The following is a 21,958-nucleotide window of genomic DNA, read 5'->3' on the forward strand; positions in this document are numbered from 1 at the left end:
GCTGATTCCTTGATTAGTTTTCAAAGAGAGTTGGACAGGCATTTGAGAATGAGGGACTTACAGGGTTACGGACCCTGATTGGAATCCCATTAGATTGGAAAATAGCAAATGTAACTCCTTTATTCAAAAAGGGAGGGAGACAGAAAGCAGGAAACTACACGTCAGTTAGCTTAACATCTGTCATAGGGAAAATATTAGAAGCTATTTTATTAAAGTTGTTATAGCAGGGCACTTAGAAAAAAATCAAGGTAAACAGGCAGAGTCAACATGGTTTTGTGAAGGAGAAATCATGTTTAACCAAGTTATTGGACTTCTTTGAAGAAGTAACATGTGCTGTGGATGAAGGGGAACTGGTGCATGTACTGTACTTAAATTTCCAGAAGGCATTTGATAAGGTACCATATCAAAGGTTATTGTGGAAAATAAGAGCTCATGGTGTTGGGGGTAACATATTGGCATGGATAGAAGATTGGCTAGCTAACAAGAAACCGAAAGTAGGCATAAATGGATCATTTTCTGGTTGGCAAGATGTAACGAGTGGTGTGCCACAGAAGGGACCGAAGGGATGGTTGCTAAATTTGCTGATGACACAATGATAGGTAGGAAAGTAAGTTGTGAAGAGGATAACTACAAAGGAATATAGGCAGGTTAAGTGAATGGGCAAAGATCTGGCAAATGGAGTATAATGTGGGAAAATGTGAAATTGTCCATTTTGGCAGGAAGAATAAAAAAGAAGCATATTATCTAAATGGTGAGAGATTGAAGAGCTGAGATGCAGAGGGATCTGGGTGCCCCAGCGCATGAATCACGAAAGATTAGTTTGCAGATACAGCAAGCAATTAGGAAAGATATTAGAATGTTATCATTTATTGCGAGGAGAATTCAATACAAAAGTAGGGAGGTTATACTTCAGCTATACAGGGCATTGGTGAGACCACATCTGGAGTACTGTGCACAGTATTGGTCTCCGTATTTAAGGAAGGATGTAAATGCATTGGAAGCAGTTCATAGGTTTACTAGACTAATACATGGAATAGGCGGGTTGTCTTATGGGGAATGGTTGGACAGGCTAGGCTTGTATCCGCTGGAATTTGGAAGAATAAGAGGCGATTTGATTGAAACATAGAAGATCCTGAGGGGTCTTGGCAGGGTGGATGTAGAAAGGATGGTTCCCCTTGTGGGAGAATTTTGAACTAGGGGTCACTGTTTAAAAATAAGGGGTCGCCCGTTTAAGACAGAGATGAGGAGACATTTTTTTCTCTCAGAGGGTCATGAGTCTTTGGAATTCTCTTCCTCAAAAGGCAGTGGAAGCAGAGTCTTAGAATATTTTTAAGGCAGAGGTAGATAGATTCTTGATAAACAAGGGGGTGAAAGGTCATTGGGCCTAGGTGGAATGTGGAGTTGAGATTACAATCAGATCAGCCAATATCTTGTTGAATGGCGGAGCAGGCTTGAGGGGCCAAGTGGCCTACTCCTGCTCCTAATTCGTATGTATGCTCATATGGACAAAAAAAATAGGAATGCGGAACTCAGCACAACTGCTCTTGAAACAGCTCGCACAGGCACGATGAGCTGAATGAACTCCTTTTGTGCTGTAAGTTTCCATGATTCTATGAACTATGGACTGGTGCGTTGGTTTGTAGGGTGTATCTGGCTGATGCCACCTCCATGGGTGGCAGCATGACCCTGGACCCTAGTCTTATAACACCAGACCCCTCACCAGTTGTTTCACTCAACCCCTTGCCCAGCCGCATAAATCCTGAATCCTGGGATCCAGGCAGCAGCTTCCCTGCTCCAAGAGCAGATGGCTGCAAGAGTTGGCAAGGCTTATGCCCATGGCCCATCAGACCTCCATTCCTCCACCACATGGCTTGTAGCCAGTGCAGGGAGGGCAGCAGGTACCAGAGCTGATCTGGGAAGTTGGAGGAAGTGGGTGATTGAGGCAGCCTGAGAGACATGAAGAATTTACTTCCTCTCTCTACCACCTCCACTTTCTCCCCTCGTCACCTAATGGAGCAGTTAGCAGAGGGCCATTTGCACTTTTATTTGTTAATGTTTTGCGTTATTATAATGTTTCTTTTGAGTAATTGTTGAAGTTGCATTATTGCACGTTCTTAAAGTTGAACAAATTGTCAACATTTTTGTACTTAGCCTTGTCTATTTCTGAATAAACCTTCCCATTCCTGTCAATAACAGATGTGGACAACCAACAAATGGCGTTACATGTGTAAACCCGAAGTCTCTGTTCAGTTTAACATTGGTAGTTAACAATTGGGGATTGTAATGAATCTCTTTTGATTTTTAAATGATCGATCTCCAGTGCTCCCAGCTCAAGGGAGATGAGGCTGAGTTGGAGGTCACTGTTTGATGATATGGTCTACAAGCCGTGCTTTGACAGCTCTGCCTTGTTGAACAGTTGGCTCCTGTACAGGCTCAGCACACCTCAGCTGTTGTTCCCCAGGCAGGACATTCATCTCGACTGACTCCTTTCCTGGAATATCCAGTTCCAGGCTTTGTTCCAGAGAACAACTGTACAGGACCCAGCACATTAAGATAATCCCAGCCGCACTCTCTCTCCCTGGGGAATACTGCAGTAGAACCTCAGATCTATCCACACACCTGAAGCAGCTCCTTCAACATGCCAGTGGCTTATCTCCATGCCCTGCCTGGTGGAAATATGGGCCTCGTGGCCCCAGTGTGTGGTGCCTGAAAGTTTAAAACTCTCACCCTTGTTCTCAAATTCCTCCATGGCCTCGCCCCTTCCTATCTCTGTAGCCTCCGGCAGCTCTGCAAACCTCTGAGATTTCTGCACTCCTCCAATTCTGGCCTTTTACGCACCCCCAATTTTAATTGTACCCCCACTTGGCAGCCGTGCCTTCATTTGCTGAGGTCCTAAGCTCTTGAATTCCCTCCCTAAAACTCTCCACCTCCCTACCTCTCTTTCCTCCTTTAAGATGCTGCTCAAAATCTACCTGTTTGACCAGGTTTTTGCTCATCTGCCCTAATGTGCCTTGGTGTCCAATTTTGTTTGATAATGCTCCTGTGAAGCACCTGGAGATAAACTCACCTTTAAAGCCACTATCTAAATACAAGATGTTGTTGTTGATGAAATGGTGACATCAGCCGGTGTTAGGCCTTGTCCCCAATTAGCCAAACCCCCTGCCCCCACCAAAATATGTGAGTTATGTCAGAGCTCCTTATGATAAAAGCATTGTGAGTTGATGCAGCCTGCATGGCATTCATGTGTAGGATTCACAAAGGAGCAGCGCATACTACCAGGACATTAGGGCACGTGGAATCCCTTCCTGTTTGGGTTGCGCAGTGTTACAGACAGGTGGTAAGGGTTGTGGGTGATTCCCACTGTTCATCTCCCAAGTGACCGCAATCATGTTTTGTTTTAAAATATTGAGTTATCTCCTGAGTGTTTTACTTGTGAAATAAACAGACAGTGATAGGTTTTCTTGCAGGTTTAAACAGGAGATTTATTATTTCTGAACAATATTCATTCCCGAAATGTTCGCAACACCACTCACGCATGCATTCACTCTCATATGCACTCTTAAGAAAAGATGGATAGAAGGTAAAGGGTAGGAGTTCAAGGTGTGGTAGGCGCTCGTGGTTTACCTGTTGAATCTTCTAAGTAGGACAGTCTCTTTTAAAGGTGGAGGCCTGGGTTTTTTGTAGTCTTGAACTTGTTGAGGTGTTGTAGATTTCTGGTGGTTAAGATTTCAGATTGGAGGTGGCAGTTACTTTCAGTTCTCTGCTGCACCAAATTGAAGTGTAGAATTAACAGCAGGGTTTCTTCTTGTTTAGGCTGGATCTTTCCACAGCTCCTGGCTGGACTTCTTCTCTGTGATCTCTCTCTCTCTCTCCAGAGGGTTACCTCTTAAGGTCACAATTCATCATATTAGCATTTCTGGTACCTGACACATGGTCTTCTCCCCTAGTGTGACCACACAATGGATCAGGATGTGGAATCCATGGCCATCCATTAAGGTCTGGATGAGTACAATCCTGTTATGATGTAGCTACCTTCTTTGTTTCAGAATAACCCATTCAATTCAGGAGTGTCTCTTGATGGTTCCAGGGTTGGTGTAATTGGCACCTCTTAGTCTGGAATGTAACCTTTTGTCCTTTCAAAACAGTGAGACAGTTTGAATACACAGGCTGAAGATCATCTGACCTTTGGCGGCCATCTTGCAGCACACTGTCCACTTTTTAAAAGGAAAACTTAACTTCAAAGTCCACATTGAATAAAGTTCATATCTTAAAAGAAGGAATATGATCACTCTTTATTGGCATGACAGCTGTCAATCTTCACAGCTGAGCTTCAAAACCGTGCGAGTGCCAGCAATCGTTCCAAGCACCTTGGGGAAACCAACCACATGTCAAAACTCCAGTGAACTCCATCACTGCTCCACAACTGTAACAGTCATTTGCCCTTCACAACAGGGCATCTGTCCCCTGCCAGTGATTGACCCTCTCTGCCCCTTGACTGATCAGGCACAGATTCCCACCCCCACCCCACAGAGGCCTGGAAATGAGTCACTCTTGTGGAAATCTAAAGCCGCTGTGAGCTTCACCTCCAGAGCGATGCCGATCGAGGGCCTCAGGTCCTCCCTCAGTAAACTGCAGAGCTGGCCCATTGCAGACTCGGTAAAGAATGCACAGCCCCTAAAAACTCAAAGTGGGGCCTGTACACGCAAGTGGAGTAACTGCAAGCGGGATGAACTCTCCGCCTGCATAACCTCACTTGTGCTTAGTCTAGGGGCTTCTCATCTCCAAGGCTCTCTCTCTCCCTATCCTCCTCCTGCTGTTTTCCTTTTTCTCTTCCACTCCTAGTTATAGTGCTGGAGGAAGAATAGCAAGACAGTGCACAATTTTAAACTCAATGATGATGGACAAAGCTTGATCTCCTAGCACTGTAGTAAGATTATAATGTGAATAATTTTGCTGTTTAACTATTTCTGTGACACACAGGGCTCAACTGAACTAACATATTTGCCCTAAGTTGCTGAAGTGATTACGAGTCATTGCAGGAAGGTGAGAATCAGATAACTATGGGTGCCTGTGCAATTTGATAACCCTCCTCAAATGGGTGCAATTGACAGAAACTTGCCATCCTCCTTGTTTCAGTCTGGGGATGTGGTCAAGACTGATTTCAAGTGCAATGGATTTTTAAAGCAGAGTTAAAGTTTGTGGAAACTCGGACGCAAGTTAGTTTCGAATGTAAATGAGTTCTGAGCGTAACTCACTTGCACTCGTGTTTCCGCGAACTTTCATGTGCCTGGATTACGCTAATTTGACTGGCGGAAACAAGCTAGGAAACTCTAGGTCCATAAGTTTATCAGTGTAGAAATGAAGGTCAGGGAGTTGTACAAACTCAACCTAGCGAGAATAAAAGGACCAGCATGACCCTAAAATAGCAATGCCAAGTGTAACTGCAGAAAGCTCAGCCTCTCCCACCAAAGCACACCATACTCCATTGTACGCCAGCAAGCCAGTCATAATCCAACAGTCCCTAAAGTAGCCCATCATAGCCAAGCATAGCCCAACGATGCCCAATGCAATCCAGCACACACCAGCAAGCGGATAAAAGCTCAGCAGTAGGAGCCACAATCCAAAGTACCCCTTCGTACCGCAACACCACCAGCAGATCTCAGCCACGTTGTGATAACCTAACAAAGAAAGGCATAGCCCAGCATGTCCCAGCAAACCACAGCAGACCCACCAGACCCAGACGTCATAATCCGACAACCATACTAGTCCAACATGGGCCGCAAAGCTTAGCATGATCCAGAAAGGCAACAGGTAACCTTTTGAAGCAAGAAGCAACCCAACTAAGCTCAGCCCAACCAAGCAAGCCCCGATGGGTCCAGCATAAGACAGCAGTAAGCAGCACAAGCCAGCGTAACCCAGTACGCTGCAGTACACCCAGGAAATCCCTGCAAGACTTCTGTTATGCAGCAGAGCCCAGCACAAGCCGAAAAATCCGAGCATACTACAGCACACCAGGTATGTCTCCGTGAAATTAGCACGCCATGGTGAGGTCGCTGCCAGCAAGACCAGTAAACCAAAGCAGAGCCAAGCCCATTTCCAAGAGCTCCAATCCAAGTGCAAGTTCCTAGCGTTCCCAAGGGTAGCAGAGATTGTCGCATCCTCCCTCTCATAATCTGAGCATTGACTGATTCCATCCTCCTCGGCGTTGGGATTTGTAACAGTCGTGTGACACAGCCAAAGAGGCTCGGCATTCTTACCAACATGATTCAGTCCTGGACTGAAGAAAGGATAGAGTTTCTCAGTGAAAGTGTCGCTGAAAGTGTAAAGGTGGGACATGCCATCAGCATTGTAAAAGGACACTTGCCCTCCCTCATAGTCGAGGTAGATGCCAATCTCCTTGGGCTTCATATCCAGGTTGAGATCAATCAGTGCGAAGGTAAAGGCCTTGTACTTAGCCCCATTCCTCAGTCCCACAGCCCAATATCCATTGGGGGGTGATAGGATGATATCCCCTTTCCTGTTGACTGACTCCCTGGCCACTCCCACAGTCCAGGTGGTCTTGCCGCCCACCTTCACCTCCCAGTAGTGCTTCCCTGAAGTGAATCCGTCAGAGCTGAGGACACAGGGGCAGGGGTCAAACCTCTGAGGGTCGTCAGGTACTTGCTGTCGTTCACCTCCATGCGTCACGCTGGTCAGGTCCTCGGACAAAATGAGCCAGGGGCTTGCCGTGACAGGGTTCAGCGTCAGCGAGGCCGGGCCTGTAACAGAACAGAAATAGATCAAGATATGAAATTTACGTCCGCCAGGAACTGCTGGACGCCAATTACAACAGCAAGCACAAACAAATTCTGTTGCAGGACGATATAGGTCCACTGATGGTCTACTCAGTTTGCCACCCATTTATCTCCTAAGGGAAGGAGAACAGCAACAATAGGTCGATTGAGAATAAACAGCTGATGTTCAGAGAGAAGCAGCTGAAGTAGAAACTTGGAGTGTCTGGCAAGGAGCACTGGGCGGAGAGATGTGGGGCAGTCCCATAAATGCTAGCCTGCCACCACCCGAAGCGGGTCGCTAACCTGCCCATCACCAGCCACCCCCTCCCCGTGATTTAATCATTTAACTGCCTACAGCGAGGCAGCCTCATAAGATCAGAAGGAGCAAGCCGAACTGTCTGGAGCAGGGATTCCGAGGTCCCCCCTCCCAACCCCAAGTTATGAAAACTCCACAGGCATCCCCTCCCCCCACTCCACCCTGTAATACAACACCAAGTATTTTCTTCCATATAATAAGTCATACAATTAAACATATATATTTATTAATTTTCTTAAGCTTACTTAATGTGACTCAAAGATTGATCACACAATCTCCAGCGCAGTACTGAGGGAGTGCTGCATTGAGAGAGGTAGGAAACTAGAGGTAAGAAGTGAATGACAAGCTTTTGTGTCCTACCAGCAAGGTGAAGCAGGTCTTGAAAAAAAATTCCTTCCTTACTAACAGTAAGGTGCAGTGGCAATGTCGCTAAACTAGTAATCCAGATATCCAGGCTAACGTACTAGGGACATGGGCTCAAATTCTACCACAGCAGCTGGAGGAATTTAACTTCAATTAGTTAGTAAAAGCCTGGAATTGAAAGCTAGTCTCAGCCATGGAGCGATCATCGATTGTTGTAAAAACCCATCTGCTTCACTAATGTCCTTTAGGGAAGGAAATCTGCTGGTCTGGCCTGAGCCCAGACTCACAGCAATGTGGTTAACGTTGGATATACTTGCATTGGAGGTGTTACAGCAAAGGTTCACTGGATTGGTCCCTGGGATGAGAGGGTTGCCCTATGATTAGAGGCTGAGTAAATTGGGCCTATATTCTCTGGAGTTCCCACTGGTCAGGAAACCTAGAACACGGGGACACAGTCTCAGGGTAAGAGGTCAATCATTCAGGACTGAGATGAGGAGAAATTACTTCACTTAAAGGGTTGTGAATCTTTGGAATTCTCTACCCCCAGAGGGTTGTGGATGCTCCATCGTTGAATACATTTAAGGCTGGGATAGACAGATTTTTGGTCTCTCAGGGAATCAAGGGATATGGCGAGCGGGCGGAAAAGTGGAGTTGAATCCCCAAGATCAGCCACGAGCATTTTGAATGGTGGAGCAGGCTCGATTGGCCATATGGTCTACTCCTGCTCCTACTTCTTGTGTTCTTGTGACTCTTAACTGCCCTCTGAAATGGCCTAACATGCCACTCAGTTGTCAAGGGCAATTAGGGGTGGGCAACAAATGCTGGCAATGCCCACATCCCATGAAAGAATTGAAAAAAATGTGCCTTTGGACACACAGGTGTTATAGAATTAAGAGACGTTCCTGTTTACTGATACGCAGTTTGGTGAATTTCTATGTATTACTGTTCAGGGCCTGATTAACTTAAGGGAGCAGGCAATTCAGGGAAACTATCTTGAAATAATGCACCAGTGTTGGGGCATTCAATGAATTCCTTCATGAGTGTGAAAGAATCCCACTTTTAGAGTTACATCTTTGAATGAGCAAAACTGCCTTTAAAATGTACACAGTCATTAAGTCTATTTATGATACAGATGATTTAAAATCCAATCATACTTTAACCCCACTTCCTTTAATCGACAACTAGAAATTAGGTGCAATTTTATATTTTTACACTACCGTCATGTCAAAGAAAAACGAACACAGGATGTGGCCTGCACTCGGCCCGAAACCTCAGTATTATTGGCAGTCACCAGAGTGAGTGGGTGTAAAGGAAATGCTCTCTTTTAATGACTCTATTGTCACTGCCGGTTGTTTATTCTTATTCACTAACTGCTGCTCCTGACCGAATGAACTGAGGAAATACACTATCTTTTTGACGCCCTTTTCTAATGACAACCTCTCTGTACATCCTGCTGGCCCAGTTCTTTAACGCTCTGCCCTGCCGTAATCACTGTGCTGATTGACTTCATATCGCCCGTGCAAGTGCCAAGTAAACCAATCAGATTGGCCAATTCTAACCTGGAAGTGCAAGTTAGGCCTAAGATTATCGGTCAGGAGAGCAGCGGATTGAAATGGTGAACGAAACAAGACTTTCCATTGGTTATTTTGGGCCGAAACCTCCTGGCTCCAGGACATTAGTCCAGGCCTCGGGATTACTAATCCAGGAACATGACCACTTTGCTACAGTACACACAAGGAAACCTTCCTGTGGACCCCTGTAGGGTCGCAGGCTGCCGGTTGAGAAACCGTGACTTAGAGCATTTGTAGGAGCACCACATGGGGCTGAGGAGGGTTTTTAAAAAAAATAAAATTCATTCTTGGGTGGTGGGCATCACTGCCAGTATTTATTGCCCATGAGAATCTGGTGGTCATCTTCTTGAAACACTGCAAGCGTAGCAGTTCAAGGCTTACTAGTGTGGCTTACTAGGCTATTTCAGAGCCAATTACATTGCTGAGTCTGGCGTCACATGTAGGCCAGACCAGGAAAGGGCAGCAGATTTCCTTCCCTAAAGGGCATTAGTGAACCAGATTTTACAACAACCCAGTAGTTTTATGAACCACCATTAATGATAACAGTTTTTAAAATTCCAGACTTATTTAACTTATTTATTTAAATTCGCCCACAGTCAGGGTGGGATTTGAACTCATGTCTTCAGAACATTAGTCCAGGCCACTGGATTATGAATCCAGTAACATTGCCATTCTGCTCGAGTACCCACGAGGATCCTGAATTTCCATTGGGATTCTCCTGATCTCTTGCCATTGATGTCATTTCTCCACAGAAGATAGGATGGGTAATCATAGAATGCTTACAACGCACAAGGAGGCCATTCAGTCTGTCGTGTTTGTGCTAGCCCTGTAAGAGCGAATTGGCCAGTCCCACTCCCCTACCTTTTCCCCATAGCCCTGCAAATATTTTCTCTTCAGATAGTTATCCAATTCCCCTTAGAAAGCCACGATTGAATCTGCCTCCACCGCACTCTCAGCCAGTGCATTCCTGATCCTAACTACTCGCTGCGTAAAAAAATGTTTTTCCTCATGTTCCTCTGGTTTTTTTGCCAATCACTTTAAATCAAACACTTCTGCCAATGAGAACAGTTTCTCCCTCTCTACTCTTCCAAACCCCTCATGATTTTAAACACCTCTATCAAATCTCCTCTCAACCTTCCCTTCTCTAAGGAGAATAGCCCCAGCTTCTCCAATATATCCTCTGAAATATTCTCACAAATATTTTCTGCAGTCTAATGTCTTCACATCCTTCCGAAAGTGTGATGCTCCGAATTGGACACAATACACCAGCTGAGGCTGAAGCAGAAGCAGAATTTTTGAAAGGTTCACCATTATTTACTTGCTTTTGTACTTCATGCCTCTATTTATAAAGCCCAGAATCCCATATGCCTTATTAACCACTTCCTCAACCTGCCCTGCTACCTGCACTGATTTGTGCACATATACCCCCAGGACTCTCTGCTCCTGCACTCCCTTTAGAATTGTGTCAAGAAAAGCAGTGGTCCCAGTACCAATGCCTGGGGAATCCCACTATATATCTTCCTGCAGTCCAAAAAACAACTGTTCACCACTACTCTCTGTTTTCTGCCACTCAGGCAACTTCATATCCATGCTGCCACTGCCCCTTTTATACCATGGGCTTCAACTTTGCTGACAAGCCTACTTTATGGCACTTTATCAAATGCCTTTTGAAAGTCCATTTACACTACATCAACTGCATTACCCTCATCAACTCTCTGTTACTTTATCAAACTGATGGGCATAATTACTGCTGGAATTCTTTTATTCATTCATGGACTGTGAGCATCACTGGCTAGGTCAGCATTTGTTTCCATCCCGAATTGCCCTTGAGAAAGTGGTGGTGAGCTGCCTTCTTGACTCGCTGCAGTCCATGTGGTGTAGTGCTGTCAGAGAAGAGTTCCAGGACTTTGATGGTGAAGGAATGGCGACACAGTTCCAAGTCAGGATGGTGTGCGACTTGGCGGGCAATTTGCAGGTGGTGGTGTTCCCATTAATCTGCTGCCCTTGTTTTTCTAGGTGATAGAGGTCGCGGATTTGGAAGGTGCTCTCAAAGGAGTCTTGTATATGGTACACACTGCTGCCACTGTGCTCTGGTGGCAGAGGCGGTGAATGTTGAAGATGGTGGATGGGGTGCCAATCAAGTGGGCTGCTTTGTCCTGGATGGTGTTGAGCTTCTTGAGCTGCACTCATCCAGGCGAGTGAGATTATTCCATCACACTCCTGACCTGTGCCTTGTAGTCAGAGGACAGGCATTGGGGAGACAGGAGGGGAGTTACTCGCCACAGAATTCCCAGTCTCTGACCTGCTCCTGTAGCTACAGCATTTATATGACTGGTCTAGTCAAGTTTCTGGTCAATGATAACCCCCAGGATGTTGATAGTGGGGGGATTCAAGGGGATGTGGTTAGATTCTCTATTGTTTGAGATGGTCATTGCCTGGCACTTGTGTGGTGTGAATGTAATTTGTCACTTATCAGCCCAAGCCTGAATGTTGTCCAGGTCTTGCTGCGTATGGACACGGACTGCTTCATAGCTGAGGAGTCACAAAAATGGTACTGAACATGTTTGCAGGTGATTGCACAATCACCACTCTGACCTTATGATTGAAGGAAGGTCATTGATGAAGCAGCTGAAGATGGTTGGGCCTAGGACACTACCCTGAGGAACTCCTGCAGTGATGTCCTGAAGCTCAGATGATTGACCTCCAACAACCACAACCGTCTTCCTTTGCGCTAGGTATGACTCCAGCCAGCAGAGAGTTTTACCTGTGATTCCCACTGACTCCACTTTTACTAGGGCTCCTTGATGGCATACTCAATCAAATGCTACCTCGATGTCAAGCGCAGTCACTCTCACCTCAATTCTGAAATTAAGCTCTTTTGGTCAAAATTCAGGACCTGCTTTTATTATGAAATTCCTTAACTTGATCCACTATCTAAATTCTTCATTTCAACCATTGAGGTTTCCACTTATCAAGTTTAAAACAGTGCAATCACGGGAACATGTGTTAAAATAATGGTACGACCTGCCCTAAAATCCCAGGAGCTGCTGTCAGAGACATGGCCTAATCAGTCCATTTGTCAGTCTGGTCTGATGCTGCACTAAAATGTGGTCGTCAGGTACAAAAATGATCAAAAAGGTCTAATGGAAAGTTAGATTTATAAGTATAAGGCCAGAATATAAAGGGGAGGTAGTTTTGCTACAGCTGTACAAAGCCCTTGTTAGTCTACATCTGGAGTAATGTGTACTGGGCACTGCACCTTAGAAAGGATACATTAGCCTTGAAAGGAGTGCAGCACAGATTCACCAGAATGTTACCAGGACTGAAAGGGTTAAATTATGAGAAGAGATTACATAAACTAGACTTGCATTCCTTGGAATATAGGAGGTTCAGGGTTAAGTTGAATCATAGAATCATAGGAAGTTTACAACATAGAAACAGGCCACTTGGCCCATCGTGTCTGCGCCAGCAGGAGAAAAAAAAAAACCCCAGCCTAATCCCATTTTTCAGCATTTGGTCCTGCAGGTGACGGCACTTCAGGTGCACATCCAGGCCCCTTTTGAATGAGTTGAGGGTTTTCTGCCTCTACCACCCTTTCAGGCAGTGAGTTCCAGACCCCCACCACCCTCTGGGTGAAAAGATGTTTCCTCAACTCCCCTCTAATTTTTTGCCAATCACTTTAAATCTATGCCCCCTCGTCACTGACCCCTCTGCTAAGGTAAATAGGCCCTTCCCATCCACTCTATCCAGGCCCCTCACAATTTCGTACATCTCAATTAAATCTCTCCTCAGCCTCCTCTGTTCCAAGGAGAACAATCCCAGCCTATCCAATCTTTCCTCATAGCTGCATTCTTCCAGTCCCAGCAACATCATTATTAATCGCCTCTGTACCCTCTCTAGTGCAATTACATCCTTTCTGTAATGAGGTGACCAGAACTGCACACAGTACTCAAGTTGTGGCCTAACCAATGAGTTATACAGTTCCAGCAAAACCTCCCTGCTCTTTGACTGGTTTTTAGGATTTTAAAATGAATTGATAGGGTTGATGGAGAGAAACTTTATCTGATGGTGGGGGAGACTAGGACAAGGGGACATAAACCTTAAAATCAGAGCAAGGCCATACAGGAGAGAAGTTAGGAAACACTTCTTCACACAACAGTTGATATAAGTGTGGAACTCTCTCCCACAAAAAGCAGTAGATGCTGGAGCTCAATTAATTTTAATCGGAGATCAATAGATTTTTGCTAGACAAGGGGATAAAAGGAGAGAGAGTCAAGGCAGGTTTGTGGAGTTAAGATACACATCAGTCATGATCTCACTGAATGGCAAAGCAGGGTCAAGGGGGTCAAACAGCCTCCTCCCCTGTTCCCATGCTCCTGTGGTGTTAGACCCATGACCGAATCCTGAGGGCGGGGTCTTATACACAATGGCAGGGTGCCACTATGTGTCATTTATTTTGAATTTCTAAATAGCCACCTTGCTAGTCTGTCAGGGGGAGAAGATCTCATGGAGGGGTTGGGGGAAAACTAATGGGTCTGAAGATCTCCGAATATTTTGCCAATGATCCCTTTTGCTGCAGTTACTTTCACCAATGGAAATCAATCACTCTGTGTTGTCAAACCAGCACTAGCAACCCAACCCACCCCACCCCCCCTCACCCCTTCCCCCTACCAACTCCATACTGCCACTGGCTGCAGGAAAGGCAAAATTGCTGCCATTTCTGACAGGGCAGCATTAGCCCTCACGCCCAGCCTCCTTTGGTGACATCAAGGCCAGAGGTTTGACTGTTGCAAAGAGTGCCCGCCCTCCTTGGAATTTACCAACAGGATGCAAGCCCTTACGAGAGCAGGTCACGCCTCCCAATTCCATCTCTGCCTCAATTCCTTCCGAGGCCCAGGAACCTCGGGGCTCTGATTTATATCTGCACAGCTGGCCAATACAATGGCCTACTGCGTAAAGGCATGCATGTGGGTGCAAATCATACTTCAGTCACCCAAGTACATGCAACAGCCTTGGCTGAGTGGGTAACACTCTCGCCTCTGATTATGGGTCCATAGTCCCACTCGGCAGACTCGAGCACAACATCTAGACTGACAATCCAGTGCAGTACCATGGGAAAGCTGCACTGTCAGAGGTGCTGGCTTTCGGATGAGCTGTTAAACCTAGGCCCCATCAGCCCTCTCAGGTGGATGGAAAAAGATGCCAAGGTGCTATTTCGAAGGAGAGCAGGGGAGTTCTCCCCAGCGGCCTGGCCAATGTTTATCCCTCACTCAACGTCACTAAAAAAGATAATCTAGTCACTAGCTCTGCTATTTCTGGGACTTTGCTGCGAGCAAATTGACTGCCGTGTTCCTTACAAAGCAGCCGTGACGACACTTTAAAAACACAGTGACTGTAGAGTGCTTTGGGAGGCCCTGAAGTCATAAATGGTGCTGTATAAATGTTAGTCTTTCTAACAATTCACCTGGTTTGATGACATCCCTCAATTCTTTCCACACACTGTACTGTAAAGGACTTTTCAGTATTTCCAAGGAGAGGTCTTCAGATATATCACCTAGTGCTTTAAAGTCTTCTGTGGACCTGTACATATAAAAACACATCAACACCCCTGAAGTGAAAGTGGTGTCACAACAATTAAGCTCTTGGATGTTTTTCTATGACTAAAGTACATACCTCTTCTTTCGAAAACTCAATCCCTTCAAAAAAAAAAGAAAATTATTTTAACCCACATTAAGCTGTTTTTTTTTTCCTGTCCAGACATATCTCACAGTTCCTTTGCTAGACTGCTTAAATAGGATGTAGGTGGTTGGAATTATACTTTGCCAAGCAATTATGATAAGCTTTAAGCAAATCCTTGACACATGCACACACATGCACACACCACTCTGTAACATTGAGCTCCATTTTCACTTCCTCTACACCGAAAGGAATAGAAAGTTGTGTCTGTATAAAGTCTGCGGTCTGAATCCCATTCTCTCCGCACTTTACCTGCAGGAATCTTAAGTCATCTCGTTCCTGCATCAGTTCCTTTTCCTTTACGATTTCCGTCCCAATGGAAGTCAGCTGTTCCTGGATCTCCCCCAATCTTACTTCCATCCTTTTCGAAATGTTTTCCTTCCTTCCATCCAGTTTTTCCATCAAACTTTGCTCCTTTCTCTGGATGAACTGGTTCATTTCAGCGAAGCATTGCTTGATGTGGTTTTTCTGAGTCACAAATGCTTCCTGCACGGGGGAGAAAGCCCAATATTTACAATGGACGATATGGGGACAAGTAGCTCAGTAACAGTGAGAGCAATATCTGCTGAACTTACCTCCACAGCTGAGATGTTGTGCTTTTGTTGAAGTTGGACCTCGGTGAAGGTTTTCTCATTCTCCTGCAGTTTGTCCAAGGAATTCCTCAGTGCGTCCTACAATCAAACAGGACATGATCAAATAAAACCACACAGCCCATCAGACCTCCCAGACAACCAATGCTACAGCTTCAACACTACTTGTGGTAGATTCCATAACCTCTGGCTGTACAACTACCCCCAGGTCTCCGTCCTGCTGACTTTTGTGGAACCCCTTCCTTCTGTAGCCCCACCATTGGCTGCTGGCATGCCTTCAGGTCAGGGTTGCCAACTCTGCTGGGACATATTCCTGGAGGTTTTAATCACCTGACCTCTTGCTTCTGACTGCCCCGCCCCCACCCTCTCGCCAATGGTCGCCTGACATAGAACAGAGAACAGTACAGCAGAGTACAGGCCCTTCGGCCCACGATGTTGTGCCGAACCTTTAACCTACTCTAAGATCAAACTAACTACCTACCCTTCATTCTACTATCGTCCATGTACCTATCCAAGAGTCACTTAAATGCCCCTAATGTAACTGCTTCTACGACCACCGCTGGCAGCGCATTCCACGCACCCACCACTCTCTGTGTAAAGAACCTACCTCTGACATCTCCCCGAAACCTTCCTCCAATCACCTTAAAATTATGCCCCCTGGTGATAGCCCTTTCCACCCTGGGAAAAAGTCTCTGACTATCCACTCTATCTATGCCTCTCATCATCTTGTACCCCTCTATCAAGTCACCTCTCATCCTTCTTCGCTCCAATGAGAAAAGCCCTAGCTCCCTCAATCTTTCTTCGTAGGACATGCCCTCCAGTCCAGGCAGCATCCTGGTAAATCTCCTCTGCACCCTCTCTAAAGCTTCCACATCCTTCCTATAATGAGGCGACCAGAACTGAACACAATATTCCAAGTGTGGTCGAACCAGGGCCTTATAGAGCTGCAGCATAACCTCGCGGCTCTTAAACTCGATCCCCCTGTTAATGAAAGCCAACACACCATACGCCTTCTTGACAACCCTATCAACTTGGGTGGCAACTTTGAGCGATCTATGGACATGGACCCCAAGATCCCTCTGTTCCTCCACACTACCAAGAATCCTGTCTTTAAGCCTGTATTCTGCATTCAAATTCGACCTTCCAAAATGAATCACTTCACACTTTTCCAGGTTGAACTCCATCTGCCACTTCTCAGCCCAGCTCTGCATCCTGTCAATGTCCCGTTGCAACCTACAACAGCCTTCCACACTATCCACAACTCCAGCAACCTTCGTGTCATCGGCAAACTTGCGAACCCAGCCTTCCACTTCCTCATCCAAGTCATTTATAAAAATCACAAAGAGCAGAGGTCCCAGAACAGATCCCTGTGGAACACCACTGGTCACCGAGCTCCATGCTGAATACTTTCCATCTACTACCACCCTCTGACTTCTATGGGCCAGCCAATTTTGTATCCAGACAGCCAACTTTCCCTGAATCCCATGCCTCCTTACTTTCTGAATGAGCCTACCATGAGGAACCTTATCAAACGCCTTGCTAGAATCCATATACACCACATCCACTGCTCTTCCTTCATCAATGTGTTTTGTCACATCTCCAAAGAATTCAATAAGGCTTGTGAGGCATGACCTGCCCCTCACAAAGCCATGCTGACTGTCTCTAATCAAACCATGCTTTTCCAAATAATCATAAATCCTGTCTCTCAGAATCCTCTCCAATAATTTGCCCACTACCGACGTAAGACTGACTGGTCTATAATTCCCAGAGTTATCCCTATTCCCTTTCTTGAACAAGGGAACAACATTTGCCACCCTCCAATCATCCGGTACTACTCCAGTGGACAGTGAAGACGTAAAGATCATCGCCAAAGGCGCAGCAATCTCTTCCCTCGCTTCCCGTAATATCCTTGGGTCTATCCCGTCTGGCCCCGGGGACTTATCTGTCCTCATATCATTCAAAATTTCCAGCACATCCTCCCTCTTAACCTCAACCTGTTCGAGCATATCAGCCTGTTCCACGCTGTCCTCACAAACGACCAGGTCCCTCTCACTAGTGAATACTGAAGCAAAGTATTCATTTAGGACCTCCCCTACCTCCTCCAACTCCAGGCACAAGTTCCCTCCACTATCCCTGATCAGCCCTACCCTCACTCTGGCCATCCTCTTGTTCCTCACATAAGTGTAGAACGCCTTGGGATTTTCCTTAATCCTACCCGCCAAGACTTTTTCATGTCCCCTTCTAGCTCTCCTAAGTCCATTCTTCAGTTCCTTCCTGGCTACCTTGTAACCCTCTAGAGCCCTGCCTGATCCTTGCTTCCTCAACCTTAAGTAAGCTTCCTTCTTCCTCTTGACTAGCTGTTCCACATCTCTTGTCATCCAAGGTTCCTTCACCCTACCATCCCTTTTCTGCCTCATCGGGACAAACCTATCCAGCAGTCACAGCAAGTGCTCCCTAAACAACCTCCACATTTCTGTCGTGCATTTCCCTGAGAACATCTGTTCCCAATTTATGCTCCCCAGTTCCTGCCTAATAGCATTGTAATTCCCCCTCCCCCAATTAAATATTTTCCCATCCCGTCTGCTCCTGTCCCTCTCCATGACTATAGTAAAGGTCAGGGAGTTGTGATCACTATCACCGAAATGCACTCCCACCTCTCCCATCCTCTCCCTGCACCTCTCTCCTATGCCAATCGTAAACTGAACAGACTCTTTCTTATTCGCTCAGTTGGTTCCTGGCTTTCATTGCCCCAATGGCTTTTCTCCTCAGTGGCTCACAGCAGTGTCCTGGAGACACCAGGGCAATTCAGGAGGGTTGGCAACCCTTCTTCAAATGCTTTGGTCCCCTGCTGTAAAATTCCTTCCCTAACCCTCCACCTCTCCCTGCCTTTATAAGGAAAAGACTCACATTTCTATAGCACATTATGATGTCCCAAAGCACTTTACAAGCCAATTAAGTACTTTTGAAAAGTAGTCAATCTTGTAAAGAGGAGACTTAGCCAATTTATGCACAGCAAGCTCCCACAAACGGCAGTGTGATGATGACTGGGATATCTGCTTTTGTGAGATTGGCTGAGGAATAAGTATTGGCCAGGATACTGGGGATAACTCCCCACTCTCTTTGAAGTAGTGCCATGGGATCTTTTATACTCACCTGAGAGGGCAGACTGTTTCATGTCTCATCCGAAAGACAGCACCTCTGGTGCAACACTTCCCTCAGTGCTGCATTGGGAGTGCCATTCTCGATTTTATGCTCAAGTCTCTGGAGTTAGATTTGACTATTGACTCGGGCAAAAGTGCTACTCACTGAGCAAGGGGGTAACACGGAGAAGAGACGTCAGCCTCTTTGACCTCTCAGAACACCAACCCTATGTCTTACGCATTACAGCAATAGGCAGAATTGGTAACTCCTGCCCACCCCAAGTCTCCATTTCAGTGACTCCAACTTCTTCCTCACTTCATGCCACTATTGACGACCGTGCTTTCAGATGGGTAGGCCCCCTGCTCAAGAATTCTTACTCCGAGCACCTCCACTAAAATTCTCTGCCTCCCCTTCCTCCTTTAAGCTTTTCCTTAAAACCCAACTCTTGGACTAAGCTGCTGTTCCCCCCCCCCCCTCCAACCCCAACCGCCCCCTCCTAATATCTCCTGTTTAGGTGTTGTATCTTTTTTTTAAACCACTTCTCTTGCTATGAGGCACCTTGGGATCTTTTTCCATTTTAAAAGGTGCTATATAAATGCAAGTTGTTGTTGAAAGGAAAGATGTTTAACAGCTCATCGAAAAGACAGTGCCTCTACAATGCATTATCAGCTTGGGTCTTGATAGAGGCTGCAATCCCACAGTCTTTTGACCTAAAAAGAGACAAGTGCCACCAACAGAGCAAAGCAGGCACATTTTAAGGTCATATACACCCACATACAAGTACAGAGAGACTTGGGTGTACTTGTACAAGGAACATAGAAAGTTAACATGCAGGTACAGCAAGCAATTAGGAAGGCAAATAGCATGTTGACTTTTATTGCAAGGGGATTGGAGCATAAGAATAAGGAAGTCTTTCTGCAATTGTACAGGGCTTTGGTGAGACCTCACCTGGAATACTATGAACAGTTTCAGCTTCCATATCTAAGGAAGGATATAGTTACCTCGGAGGTGGTACAACAAAGGTTTACTAGGTTAGTTCCTGGGATGGGAGGGGTTTCCTATGATGAGAGGCTGAGTAAATTGGGCCTATTCTCTCTGGAGATTAGAAGGCGAGGGCATCTCATTGAAACAGACAAGAGTCTGAAGGAGTTTGACAGGGTAGACACTGAGATGTTATTTCCCCTGGCTGGGGAATCTAGAACACGGGGGCACAGTCTCAGAATAAGCAGCTGATCATTTAGGACAGAGATGAGGAGAAATTTCTTCACTCAGAGGGTTGTGAATCTTTGGAATTCTCTACACCAGAGAGCTGCTCAGTCATTGAGTGTGTTTAAGGCTGAGATAGACAGATTTTTGTACTCTCCGAGAGTTAAGGGATATGGGGAGTGGGTGGGAAAGTGGAGTCGAGGCAGAAGATCAGCCATGATTGTATCGAATGGCAGAGCAGGCTCGAGGGGCCGAATGGTCTACTCCTGCTCCTACTTCTTATGTTCTGAGAACAAATACTGTATGACCCCAACCAACTCAGAACAGATATATCACACAGTCCCATCTATACACAGAACAGATACTGTGTTTTTCCATATATACAGAACATATACTGTATCAGTACCATATATACACAGAACAGATACTATATTCTCCCGAATATACACAGAATCATGCTGTATCAGTACCATATATACACAATATACACAGAACAGATACTGTATTCCCCGAATATACACAGAACTATGCTGTATCAGTACCATATATGCACAGAACAGATACTGTATTCCCCGAATATACACAGAACACATGCTGTGTCATGCACACACATAAGTATAGAATCAACAGAAACTGTATCACACACGGACACGTACAGAACACACGCAGACACTGTATCACACACCAACATACACAGAATATATACATATACTGTATCACACGCACACCTACAGAACACATAGAACATAGAACAGTACAGCACAGTACAGGCCCTTCGGCCCACGATGTTGTGACGAACATTTAACCTACTCTAATATCAATCTAACTACCTACCCTTCATTCTACTATCATCCATGTACCGATCCAAGAGTCGCTTAAATGTCCCTAATGTATCTGCTTCTACTACCACCGCTGGCAGTGCATTCCACGCACCCACCACTCTCTGTGTAAAGAACCTACCTCTGACATCTCCCCGAAACCTTCCTCCAATCACCTTAAAATTATGCCCCCTGGTGATAGCCCTTTCCACCCTGGGAAAAAGTCTCTGACTATCCACTCTATCTATGCCTCTCATCATCTTGTACCCCTCTATCAAGTCACCTCTCATCCTTCTTCGCTCCAATGAGAAAAGCCCTAGCTCCCTCAATCTTTCTTCGTAGGACATGCCCTCCAGTCCAGGCAGCATCCTGGTAAATCTCCTCTGCACCCTCTCTAAAGCTTCCACATCCTTCCTATAATGAGGCGACCAGGACATAGGTAGAGAACATAAGCATATCCAAATTCACTGCACAACACACACAACCTGTACACATTTTAAACTCAGGCATCCAAGGTTGAAATGTAACCCCCACCCCACCCCACCTTGTAAGAGGTGACATGAGCAGCGAGATCCTGGTGGGCGGCCCCCTCTTGGCACTGATCACACATCAGTTTCAGGTCAGTCTCACAGAAGTAGCTGAGGTCGCGGTGTTGGTGCTGGTGCTGCGGACACGGCTTCTGCCGGTCCGCTGAGCCGGCAGCCTCAATCTGCCGGGCTTTGTCCGCCGCGTTTCTCAGAGCGTGAACCGCCTTCGTCCTCCTGCTGGGGAACACGGCCCGGCACTCGGGGCAGGAAACTGTGGGCTCCTGGCTGTCCCAGAACTCAGTGATGCAGGGCTGGCAGTAACTGTGGCCACAGTCCAGCGTGGTGGCGTTCCTGAGGACCTCAATACAGATGGGGCACAGTAAATCCTCATTGAAACGCACAGCCTGCTCGATCTCCGCCATCGAACTCCAATTCACTTTCACTTTCACACCCTACACTCGAAAAATATAAATATATATATCCCCTTTCTATCTGTACTTAACCCAGGGATGTTCCAAAGATACTTTCACAAATGGGAAGGCTGCAGCAGAAGTTGTTGGATGAAGACAGCAGCGGAACCAACAAATTTCACTCAGTCTCAGACCCTCAACATTTCATAGCTTATTTCGGTTCTGCTCCGCACCAACCGCAAGAAATTTTGCGAATGTTCAGTTGTTTAACCACAGCCCCGCCCCCCACGTCTTTCCCGCCACCCCACCAAAAAATATACTTTATTCATAAAAATCTGTTTAAAAATGCATTACAGAACAGTTCAAAACAGCACCAAGTTGACATTCCAACAAGTGCCTCACAACCCTCCCATTCAGTTTTACATACAATGTACATTTTACAGCAAATCCATATTTGGTGTATACTTCCTGAAGGGTGTCCAATGCTTTCAGCCCCTGGGTTCACTA

At 46.0% G+C, this 21,958-nt stretch overlaps 1 protein-coding gene across 1 annotated transcript; it reads right to left on the minus strand.

Annotated features, from left to right (window-relative positions):
• Window positions 1-3,456: 3,456 nt before the first annotated feature.
• Window positions 3,457-21,717, minus strand: LOC137346257 (E3 ubiquitin-protein ligase TRIM69-like). The gene is made up of 6 exons (XM_068009716.1): window positions 21,059-21,717; window positions 15,335-15,430; window positions 15,012-15,245; window positions 14,697-14,719; window positions 14,488-14,603; window positions 3,457-6,758 (listed from the first exon to the last, which is right to left on the minus strand). Exons 1-6 carry the CDS (start codon window positions 21,461-21,463, stop codon window positions 5,389-5,391), a joined length of 2,244 nt encoding a protein of 747 aa, XP_067865817.1. The 5' UTR covers window positions 21,464-21,717; the 3' UTR covers window positions 3,457-5,388.
• Window positions 21,718-21,958: the final 241 nt, after the last annotated feature.

This window comes from Heterodontus francisci, chromosome 29 (genome assembly GCF_036365525.1).
Source record: "Heterodontus francisci isolate sHetFra1 chromosome 29, sHetFra1.hap1, whole genome shotgun sequence".
NCBI lineage: Eukaryota > Metazoa > Chordata > Chondrichthyes > Heterodontiformes > Heterodontidae > Heterodontus > Heterodontus francisci.

Bases quoted from the DNA above. Each gene is read 5' to 3' on its own strand.
- LOC137346257 (XM_068009716.1), bottom strand. From the start codon at position 21,463: ATGGCGGAGATCGAGCAGGCTGTGCGTTTCAATGAGGATTTACTGTGC. The intron at 15,431-21,058 runs GTGGGGTGGGGT...GTTTGATTGTAG, and splicing joins CTCATGTCACCTCTTACAAG to GACGCACTGAGGAATTCCTT. The intron at 14,604-14,696 runs GTATGTACTTTA...TTATATGTACAG, and splicing joins TTGAGTTTTCGAAAGAAGAG to GTCCACAGAAGACTTTAAAG.